The sequence below is a fragment of the Pantherophis guttatus genome, chromosome 5 (assembly GCF_059756535.1).
Source record: "Pantherophis guttatus breed Tessera chromosome 5, ASM5975653v1, whole genome shotgun sequence".
Taxonomy (NCBI): Eukaryota; Metazoa; Chordata; class Lepidosauria; order Squamata; family Colubridae; genus Pantherophis; species Pantherophis guttatus.
In genome coordinates this window covers 22,096,491-22,108,780 of record NC_142067.1, presented here as the reverse complement: position 1 = coordinate 22,108,780, position 12,290 = coordinate 22,096,491, and the positions used below count along the sequence as shown (strand labels likewise).

The window sequence follows — 12,290 nt, the reverse complement described above, 5'->3', positions numbered from 1 at the left end:
CTGTCCACCATTAAACCATCTTTCCAAGCAGTCTCCATGTTTCCAGTGTCTGTTTCCCCACTTGGAGCAGAACCCAGAAGGATGTTTCTTCCAACACTAGGAAATAAACCCAATGAATACTGTTGAATTTAATTAAAATAAATGTAACCAGCCTGTGAAAGAAAGATTTGACTGTCTACCTTTCTGGGTACTCCTTGATTTTTCCATATATCCAGCAGATTCAACACAACCAAATAACCTTATAGCTATTGCCAAATTAAGCTAAAATGTTTTATTATAGGAACCCTATTGAAGTCCTCCCTCCTTCTCTAATATGATTTTCATTTCTATTTTTGAATTGCAATTATTTGTTGCATCAAAACCGTCCTTAACTATAATTTCAGAGGTTGAAGTTTAGCCAGCTTTAGACCACTGAACATTGTCATCCTGCATAATATTCTGGTTTGAGGCCAGTATTTTTCTTCTTTTATAAACGTGCCAATAATCTGCAGTCATCTGAGGTCCTGTTGTATGTCTTGCCTATTAAAAATACGACACTGATGAAGATACACAAAATGCAGCTTAGCTGTACTGTGTGTCCACCAGCCTCGTGCTTAATTGCTTTGAATGATACATCACTTTTAAATCTGTCTTGAGTATTATAGTACAACTAAAATATAGAAATGGGTTTTTGCTTGAAAATATAAGAAATTAGGCAAGAGGTATTTTCGAGATCATTTATTTTTTATTTTTAACTCTATACCTGACCATGCTGGCTGGATATTTTGGAATAATTATGTTTTAAAATATTCCACTCATAGGTTTTATGAATACTAGATGATATTAGTTTTCATGCAATTCAAGGTCAGGGTTTAGTAGTCACATGCATTTTGTGTAGTTCATATACACACTGCATATTATCACATACAATATTATTCTACATACAAAACAAAAGGAATGTTATATTGAAAATGGAGAACAAAGGATGGTGAAATTATTCTTACTTATAAATAATTGAATTTCTTCTTGAGTGTTCTACATGTTAAGCAGTGGAAGGAAAGCCTGCCTCCTGGGGTCATAGATGCTCCTTTGGTGGAGGCTTGCAAGCAAAGGTTGGATAATCCTCTCCCTGGAATGATCAGAGCATTCCTGCTCATTCATAAGAATACAGACTCGGAGATAGTACATGATGGGCTTTAAGAAATCCAGGGTGGATTTTTTTATTATCAATATTAACAAGGACAAATTGAGATGCTTGGATGTCTCTTTTTATATCTGCCCTTTGAGGCTGTCCAGAACATAAAAGACTCCAGGGGTCCTTGGTGCTCTCTGAGTTTGTTTGTTTTCTTGCAGACATTTAATTACCCAAAATAGGTAACATCATCAGTGCTAGTAAGGAATGTGTATTGCTGTCAGTTTATAAGGTATTCTAGTGGCTTGTCCTTTCAGTGTTGGTGAGGCTTCTTAAGAGATTCTTTGGTTGGGCTGTTTACTGTTAGCTTCTTTGGTAATTTCTTGATTGGGGTATTGTTTTCCCCAATAACAGAACAGTGAATAGTAAAGTTGGTCTGATGTTAATTTTGGAGTTATTCTATCCTGATCTAGGTGCTAATTGCTGGTGAAGAGGTGCTTGAGTCTTTTTGTTCCCTTTTTGGCTGGTTATAGTTGTCTCTTTTGCATAGTCTATAGATGTTGTTAATGACTATGCGCCTATTGATAGCTAATTTGTCAACAGTACCAGGCTTCTAGAAATTCCCTGGCTTTTTTGGACTTGGCTTGGTCTAAGATGGTCACAATTTCCCAATTGAAACTATGATCAAGTCTGTCTATATGTTATGAAATTAAATAGTTTTCTGACTGCTAGTTGGTATTCATGGATGAGTTCTGATAGTCTTCTGCCTGTTTGTCCTACATAGTGATTGTTGAAGACATTACATTGTATGTTGTAGATTACTTCTATTTCTGGGGCTGGGTCTTTTGGTTTGTTTAGGATGTTTTGAAGGACTTTTAGTTGGCATGTGTGCTAGGCTGATTCCATGTGGTTGCAGTAGGCTGTTGGTGGTTTCTGAGATATTCTTGATAAAAGTTTCAAGAATATTAAGATACAATGTCTTGAAAAAGACTCCAATACTACAAAATATGAAGTTAGGGATTGAACTCCAGAAAACTAGAACTATTCTTGACTGAGATTGGCTGTGGAAATAAAATCTTGCAAGTCCAATTCAGTTTTCCCTTCCTTCCCTGTTATACCCAATGAGTCAAAGAGGAGGCAGTCCGAGTCTCTTCCTAATATTTTTTCTTTCTCCTGGATTCAAAATGTCCTTTTGCACTTTTTGGTTTTATAACTGTTTTGGTTTTTTCCTTTCCAAGGTTATCTCTATGGCTTCTCCACATCACCTCCTCCATTACATTCAATCTTCTTGTCCACATGGAATAAAAAACCCAGAACAAAACTATGGGAACAAATTTCAAATGCACACACACATACACAAATTCCTCACTCAGCAGCTCCCAAGATTACTAGAGTAGTCCTGCAATGCAGAGGTGGAAGAACTGGGCACCTCCCTCTTTCTGTTGTCTGGACTGTGCCTCCTTCTGATGGCTTCCCCAATCTATCCAGCAAATCCTGCAACCCAGAAGAAGATGGGAGCTAGGAAACATTTCCTCCCCTCAGCTACATACTCATCTGCTCTAGGGAGTATATCTTGCTGGCAAACAAGAGCCTACTTCATCCTGAGACTCACAGTCATTTTGTAGCATTGGCAAATCATGGGAGTTTAGTTGGAAAGGACCTCAGAGGTCTTCTAGTCCAACCCCCTGCTTGATCAGGAGACCCTATATCATTTCAGAAAAATGGTTGTCCAATCTATTTTTGAAAGCCTTCAGTGATGGAGTATCTACAACTTCTGAAAGCAAGTTATTCCATTGGTTAATTGTTCTCACCATTAGGAAATTTCTCCTTAGTTCTAGGTTGCTTCTCTCCTTGGTTAGTTTCTAAACATTGTTTCTTGACTTGCCTTTTGGTGCTTTGGAAAATAGTTTGACCCCTTTTTCTTTGTTAGGTCTTTTGTCTTTGTAGGGATGAAGGTTTCCTGGGAATTATAGATGAAACCTATAAGCACAGGCATGAATGTCTGTCATTCTCCTGTTCTCCTATGATCTCTCCAAATCTGGATGGCCCTCCAGTGAATCAGATATTCCAATTATTTTCCTTGCAACTAGAACACAGAATAGTTTCCACTTCATATGTCTCTTTTCTACCCATCAAAATGGGAAGGGTAAGTTTTCTTACAGATTAAGCTGTGTACAATGGAAGATGGGTTGAACCTTCATTGATGCAGGCAACTTCAGATAAAGGCCATTGATTAATTTATTGTACTATTAGGATGGGACCAATAAAATTTTTGAGGGTCATACTAAAGACAAAAAAATTAGTTGAAATCCAGGTCAAATCCCCTCTGCAATTTTGGTACCTTCTTGCCTGTGCATGTCTGCAGTTTGATTGTGCAAAGCCTTTGCCAAAACCAGCTTTTCCTTTAAGAAAAGCTCTGATGCAGAAAGCATGAAGTGTGAAGAACTGCAGATGTTGGGGTTCTGGGGAACAAAATATAGAAGTACAAACTATAAGTTGCATGTGTGAACTATAAGGTACTAAAATATAGAAGTGCAAATTATAAGGTATTAAGTTGTTGTAAGCAAATTCTGCAGTGCAGTCCAATTGTCTATTAGACAAGAGACATAACACCATATTGTTCCTGAATCTGTTTTTAATGTTCAGCTTGACCATTAAAGGTTGAATGTCAAGAAGATGACAAATGGATTTTAATGTCTAATAAATGGAAGAGGGCCTTCTAAAAGTTGGAGGTAAATTGAGGTCCACAATTTGATATGATGATTGACTAGGTTTCTGTACCTAAAAACATGTTTTTAAAAAATTGTGCTTTTTCCTATGATGGGACCTCTTGCAAAGGAATGAAATGAGCCATTTTTGTAAACAAATCTATAACCCCAAGAATGCCAGTATAATCTTACAAGAAGTGTGGAAGTGTAATCCCAGGTCATAAACAAGAACTCAGAGGGAGAAGCAAGTCAATGGATTTTCCATGAATAGACTTTGTTCAGCATCAAACATGACAAGATGAAATGTAATCTCTGTCATCACTCTCACACTTGACCATGAGAACTATCTGAGAACCCAATGCAGTTTTAAACACATCCCAATGTCCAGCAGTTCTATGATCACGACAGTGTTATAAACCTTTCTCTCCTTAAAGAAAGGGGAACCTACAAATGCCTATTGAGATACCATCCTTTCAGACATGTAGGGTGAAAAACCATCTTGCAAGGCTCCTGGATATTATCCATCCAAGACCTGGAGTAAGCATCCTGTGGTTCCTGCATTTTCATTTGATCTAAAAGACCAACATTCTGCCTCTCTGCACCAATCTTTCAGGAGGGCCTAACTCCTGGGCAATGGCAAAGTTACAGCAGGGGAAGATTATCATGTTCTGGTTTATGTGACAGGGTATTTAATAGCCTAATCTGTGAACCAGGGAAAATAAGACACGGGAATTGAACTGGGAGAATTGTGCCCACCTGATCTTCCAAGTTCTACATTTTGAAGAACTTCCAAATTCACATGGTCTGTGCATATTTGTACTAGGTGTCCTGCCCTTCCAGGAAGTGTCTCCATTGCTGGAATGCTGCCTTCATATAATTGTATTCAGCTAATCAAAGCAATTTAGAATAAAATGCATATGACAAGAGATCCATCCTGCCCTCATTCTGTGCTTGGAGAACTACTTCAGCCACCATTTCTAAAGCATTAGCTCGCATCATGAATTGGAAAGTGATGTTTAGACAACTGAGTAGCAGCTGTAATGAGAAAAGTTCTTTCTATTTCTAAAATGCTGTTTGCTTTTGAGTAGACTATATGGATGTATGTCCTATCTTTAGTAGATGAGTCTTATGGGGTCTGCAAATTTATGAACTTTTAGGAAAACCATAAAATCCTTCACATTTTGAGGTAATTGCTGTGAAAGTATGGCTTGTAGTTCTAAAGGACCCATTTGTATGTATTCAGCAGAAATCCTGTAACTGAAATCATCCATTCGTTGTAGATCAAACACACATTTCTCCAATGTAGCAAAAAGCTTGTGTTTGGAGTCTTTTAAAAATCCTTCTAGCATGGATTGTGTGTCAGGAAGGGTCTTCCCCCCAAAAAATCAGCATGTCATCAAACATATTTGCCCAAAATATCAAAAGCTTTTAATTCATAAATCTAATATCTGATATCATGAATCAAAAAATTCTACTTTACTGAAAAAGGCTATAGCAACAGGCTCTTGCAAGGCTGATTATATTGTTCCATCCCTCCCTCTTATACCCTTCGGAATCAGGGAGCAGTAAGTGTGAGTCTTTTCCTAATACTTTCTCTTTTCTCAAAGCTCAGGGCAAGCTTCTGCACATTTTCTTTTTGCAGTGGTTTCTGAATCTTTTTCCCCCAAGGTCATCTCCATGGCTCCCTACATTTTACATGACTTTCGTAACCACATTCTCTGAACGTCTGTAGATCTTTAAAAGTCTAGCATGGTTGTCACCCTGGAAGAAGGAATTTACAACAATAAACTATTTCAGCACAGGCTATATTTGCTAATGGATGCATGTGTCATTTGGCAAGTGTCAGTACTGCAGTGTCAGCATCCAGCCACACTTTTACAGCTTTGGCACCCAGTATACCACAGTCGCCCCCAGCTTTTTAACCCTGTACCAATATGGTACTTAAAATAAGCCAGTACCTTGAACACTATTTGTTAGCATATGCTTCAAGAACCCAGGAGTATAGGAAAATATACACTGACTCCAGACCATAACCAGAATATTTGTGCCACTGTTGGCAGCTGTTAAAATGAAGGTATTAATTATGCCAGTGTCAACAAGACCCTAAAGGATCATGAATATTAGATGATACATTTCATTGAAACTAATGGAATTACACTACAGCCACTTTTCATCGCATTGCAGTTTAGAAGTAAAGCCCATTTTCTGTTAGCAGCATTTCAAGCCTTGGGGGACAATGCCCCAGGCATTTTTTCCTATACAAGCCCCACCAGTGGAAATAAGAATTTCCACAACATATGGCCCAAACACACCATTGCCAAGTATTTCATTAAGCTTTGTGTACATTTCATCTTCAACAACAACAAAAAGCTTCTGTACTTCAACATGGCATTAAAATGTCCATAGGTACCTATTGCAAAATTAACTGAGGAAGGAAAGATACCCACTCAGATTCAAAACCAGTTACTTACCAAACCAATTTCATTAGTGAAATAAACCAGTATCAAGCATTTGGTTTTGATACATTTAAATATTTGTTTTACACTGCAGTAGCTGTTAAGTAACATTGTCTTTTTAAATTTGAGTGCTAGCTTGTTCTATGCAAACTTGATTTCAGAACTAAAATACTTCAGACAGCCAATAGTTGTTTTCAATCTTGTTACACAATTAGCAAATGATATGCTAATTTACACATTTTTCATATGTTATATTGTAAGGCAATTTCTAATATGAAACAATGAATATATTAAATAAGTACAGTTGCATTTTTCAGTGTCATTGTTTTGTCTTAGAAGGACTCTTGGAACTCGGCTGCAAGTCACCCAGAGTTGCTTCAAAAGGAGATGAGCGGCAAATAAATTTAATAAATAAATAATGCTGTAATAGAACCTCAGTTTGGTAATTTTTCCACAGATCTTTTTTTTTTCCTTTTTAAAAAGAAAGCTAAAGATATCTATCTTTAAGTGTAAGCTTTTTTTTCCTGCAAATTCTTAAAATTCTCACCTCAAATCATCAAATATTTAGAAGGGATATATGGTTCTACAAAAAGAGGAATGGAGGTTTGGCCCCATTTAACATTTCTTCCATTTACTTATATTTTATTTCCCTCGTTCAAATTACACCATTTTTTAAAAGCATCTGAACAACCGGGGAGTTCTTTTTTGATTGTTTCACATTCTAAAAGGTCCCAGAAATTCAGATGTATTGATAAAATTTGCAAATACAGAAATAAATGGGGGTATACCATTATATGAAGAAACGTAGGGGAATGTAGAACTCGGTTCTTACAAATTTATTGTCTTTTATTTATAACCTGTAAATGTTCCTGTCCTGGATAGGATTTTTGAGAATTGAATTCCACTCATTTGAATGACTCTAGGTTAGGAAAGGCCACATTAAATTGAGGGAGAAATACAGATAATCCTCGATTTATGACCACAATTGAGTCTAAAATTTCTGTGATTAAATGAGACATTTGTTAAGTGAGTTTAGCCCCCTTTCACAACCATTCTTGCCACGGTTGTTAAGTGAATCACTGTAGCTGATATGTCAGTAACTTAGTTGTTAAGTGAATCTGGCTTCCCCATTGACTTTGCTTGTCAGAAGGTTGCAGAAGGGCACTGCAACCATCATAAATATGAACCAGTTGCCAAGTGTCCGAATTTTGATCACATGACCATGGGGATGCTGCAAGGTCGTAATTCTGAAAAACGGTCATAAATCACTTTTTCCAGTGCCGTTGTAACTTTGTTTGAACGGTCACTAAATGAACTGTTGCAGTCAAGGACTACCTGTACAGAGACTGAGAGTGGTCTTCAATTGATTTAGTTCTCCTCAATTGACTGAATGCTACAGTACTACTTTTGATGACATAATTACATAACTTCATGCCAGCACAAAGCAGTTTTTCCTCTGACTGCCTGCCTGTACTAATTCCTATTCAGAGAGGAATGAGGCAAACGTTCATTCTAGTCCCACATTTTCCATTTTAACTCCATGAGCCAAACTTTAACAATGAACTACATCCCACTAAACTAGCATTCCTTCTTTATACTAATGACACAACATCTCATCTACAACACAAGTAGAATTAAGGCAGAGAATCCAAGCCTTGGCCCCATAACATAGACATCACAACTTAATAATAAGCATTCCAAGACAAAAACAGTGATCGTTATTCAAAAGTAAGATGGGCATAATAACTATTTGAAAATGAGATCTACATAGAACAAATCAAGGCCATTAAGTACCGGAGACCATTTTTTAAATCTTCTTCTATTTGGAGTGAAACAAATAAGTACTTTCATTAGTCCGTAAGATTGCTAACACAGTTTTATTTTTACTAGTAGAAAAGTAAGTGCCATATGTCTGTTGCCATAATCATTTATAATGGTAGGGGACTAGACCTCAGATTTCCTCAGATATGGTTTTCAGTTATCGTGGAAAAAGACACTGAATCAGACCTCAGGTCTTTCAGCCCAATTTTTGGTTTCAACTGGACTTGAGAGCATAAATGTGGAGCTGAAACTGAAATCTTTCGTACTGGTCTCCAGAGTAACTGGAACACAATCCATGCTTTTACACAGTTGGTCTATGGAAGACCTTCAATTCAGCAAGTTACTTTTCCAATGTCCCTTCCATGCCATACCAATTTCTCCCAACGTACATTTGGTTCTCTGCCACCTATACTAGTGTTCTATAATTGTGTTTCCCTATTGTTCTAGATAGAGCATGGTCAATTATGATTTTGCCCATTGTGGGAAATTGCACTGTATGTCCTGCCCTTTTTACATGGCCTGCTGCCTACATTTAATAACTCTCTAACTGCTTAATTGTGTTGGTAGGATGAGGAAAAAGTTATTTTACAAGCCCGTTTATCTTCAGAAATATCACATAGCTATATTGTGGGGCTAATAGCTTGCAGTCTTTGTGTGTGTGAGAGAGGGGGGGAAGGAGGGGGTAGAGAGAGAGTTATCTCACCCACATCAGTAATAAGTAATTCGCTTCAGCATTCTGCTTTTTTTTCCTTCCCATTGTGCCTTTCTGATCTGTAATATGCACTGACAGTTCATCTCCAACTATAAATATTTACTAACCTTCTAAAGCTGAGGAAGAAAAAGATACAAGATGAAGTGGGACCCGTTTTTCTGAATAAAAGAGCATTCCCCCCAAGGATCATTTATTATGGCTGTATGCCAGTGACATCACTTGCTCTCTGTGGTTATGAAGCTTGAAAGGAAGACAGATAACTGTAACAAAAATATTAAGCAACTGCTTATGTAAGGCTTTTGAAGTTAAGATTATGGTCCTGATGGGATTCTGGAGATGCAGTTTCCATCTACTGTGTCCACCAAATGCAACATGCTCCAGTATAGCTATCAAGATGCCATTCAACCTATAATGGTTCCATAGGGATTGGAATGCCTTAGAATTTCTAAGTATTCTGCTATATCAAATCCTACCACTGTTTATTTATATGCCGTATAAAAGCTTTGCCAACAGCACAGAAATTAAACATTTATTGTATTTCTGGGCTGTTCTTGAAAAAGCAAACAAGGTTGAGTCTGGTTTTCCTGATATATCAATCATTAGCAAAACTCAGGATTATAGGCAATACCAGGAAATTGGAAAAACAGCTCAGAACAGCTCCTTATTATTTTTGAGAATTACAGGCATATTTTCAGATAATCACCAGGAATTAATTTTGATTTATAGAAGTTTTTATCTACACCTAAGAAAGATAGCTGCTATGTGATGCTATCCAAGTGATATGCCAGTATAACACTGTAGGTCAGGGGTGTCAAACTCAATTTCATTGAGGGCCGCATCAGGACTGTGTTTGACCTCGGGGGAGCTGGAGGGCGTGGCCAGGAGGATGTGGCCAGCTCAATGTCACTTGTACCAGGGCCAGTCCTTTGCTTTTTCCAGGGCGGCCCCACGAGCCCAGATCTAAACACCCTGTGGGTCGGTTCTGGCCCCCGGACCTTGAGTTTGACACCCCTGCTGTAGATGAAAAAACACAAACAGCAGCAACAGTAGTAGTAGTAGTAGTAGTAGTAGTAGTAGTAGTAGTAATAATAATAATAAGAAGAAGAAGAAGAAGAAGAAGAAGAAGGGGAGGAGGAGGAGGAGGAAGAGGAAGAGGAAGAAGAAGAAGAAGAAGAAGAAGAAGAAGAAGAAGAAGAAGAAGAAGAAGAAGAAGAAGAAGAAGAAGAGGAGGAGGAGGAGGAGGAGGAGGAGGAAGAGGAAGAGGAAGAGGAAGAGGAAGAGGAAGAGGAAGAGGAAGAAGAAGAAGAAGAAGAAGAAGAAGAAGAAGAAGAAGAAGAAGAAGAAGAAGAAGTAGTAGTAGTAGTAGTAGTAGTAGTAGTTGTCTTAGGTAGTGCTTGAATTGTTAAATTTCCAACAGTCTTAGACTGTGAATTTAACTGTAGATTACCTACACATAAAGCAGATTACATTAATAGTACTCAAAAATCAAATTCTGAGCACAGAAGAAATGCATACAAAAATGTGCACCTTTCTTTAAATGAAATCTAAGATTCATCAAAATTGAATTAAATAAAATTTAAAAAATAAGCATTGATAGATTTGGGTATTTTCCTAATAATGTTACATAATTGCTGATGATATGGTTGAATAATGTATTTTAAAAGAAGCCCATTAGACACAAAAATAACCAAAATTGACTAGGTAAAGACAAATTTTTAACTGCATAATACTTACCGAACCATATAATTCTCCTTTTTCATTCATTCCCAAATAAAGTCCACTGTCTACCCCTCGAATGCTGACCAGGCCGACTGCTATACTGATAAATTCCAGGATACCTGCAAAATATATAAAGCAAGCGTATTAACAACTTTCATTCTCCTGTTTTAATATACTTGTGTTGACTTTGAATTGACTCAGACGTATTGTTAAAATTGCAGCTGTTTTTCTGCCAAAAAGAAGAATGTCAACACATCAGTAGTTATTAGAGCTTCAGGAAGTTCTAATGCAGGGCTGTCAAACTCCCGGCCCACGGGCCAGATGTGTCACGCACTGGCCATGCCCACGCCTGGTTTAGCAAAGGGAGAAAAAATCCTGATAAGTCAAGTAACGCTGCCATGACGACATGTGTTTGACACCTCTGTTCTAATGCATAAGGCAGTATTGAGCTTTTCCTCAAATTATTGCGGAAGAACAAATCATTATACAAGAATAAAGACAAGGGGTTTTAACACATACAACTGTCAATTGATAAGGTATTTGTAATCTGATATGTTACCTGCATCTGCATAGCCAACCCATCTTTTCCTCCCCTCCCCCACTACCTGACTTGTCCTTATTTTCTGAAATTATACAACTTCATATGAACGTCAAACCAAAAGATGAGACCTTCAAAAAAAGTTACTGTTCAAAGATATTTTTATAAGTCCTTCTAATGAAGTGCCTCAGCAGATCCAATGACTCAGCTAACTGTTCACATGCCAGAACCTACAAATTGGTTGGAAACAACACTTGAGGGCTACTTTAAAGGGCAAAAGCACAACAATATTTATGTGACAGCTATGAAAGATTATTCAGAAACTGGTTAAACACATGGCAGAATTTAACCCAAAATGTCTAAGCAAAACATTTCCTGAACATCCATTTTTAATATGACTGAAATGTTGAAAACATCCCCCCAAAAAATGGTTATAGCAAAGGTACAGGCTTAAAATGTACATGAGACTAGGCAAGGATTGAGTGGAATGGGAAAGGAGAGAGAATTTTAATCGATGGGAATAAAGTCATAATCTCTACTAATGTATAAGGAAAATGTGACTAATAGAAAAGTACACACTAGATTTTGTAAAATAATAATAACTGCACATCTTTCATAAAAAGTTATTGCAGGATGCAATAACCTATCTCAGCATCATAAATCCAGCAACAAGGAAAAAATTGACAGGTGAAGTTCTGTAACTTGTCCTGTAAAGTTCTATGCAACTATTATTGAGCTTTGCTTTATATATTATTCAATACTGCAAAGGCATCAGATTTACAACTTGGATGACAGTGGCCTACTGGAGTCCAAATATTTAAAATTATTACCGGTAGAATAACAGTTTTATCAAATAATAAACAAGCCAAAATAATCAATAGAACAATCGATGCAAAATTATGCAAAAAATATGCAAAAAGGATAGGGAAATAGCCCAGATAAAAATGCAGTCAGCTTGTTCTGAATGTCCAATTGATGTTCTAATGCTAGGCCTTATGAAGCCATGACTTTAATGACAAAAGCTATGAGACCAATTATGTTTTTTGCATAATTTGGCATGGATTGTTCTGAACAGCAGCTGACAGGGAGGGCTAAGCAGGGAAGCAGGACAGAGAAACCCAGCTCACTTTCTGATGCTTCAAAATAGAACTCAGTTGTTGATTGGACTATTTTTGAACTATTCCAGGAAAGCACTAATATACGCATAAAAAACATTTACAGAATG

The 12,290-nt window shown here is 37.2% G+C and overlaps 1 protein-coding gene across 1 annotated transcript in view; it reads right to left on the bottom strand.

The window, feature by feature from the left end:
- Positions 1-12,290, bottom strand: part of FGF9 (fibroblast growth factor 9) — a 46,318-nt gene that overhangs the window by 14,499 nt on the left and 19,529 nt on the right. Inside the window, exon 2 of the mRNA XM_034410256.3 lies at positions 10,543-10,646. Coding sequence (XP_034266147.1) covers positions 10,543-10,646 — 104 coding nt within the window. The remainder of the gene's footprint in view (positions 1-10,542; positions 10,647-12,290) is intronic.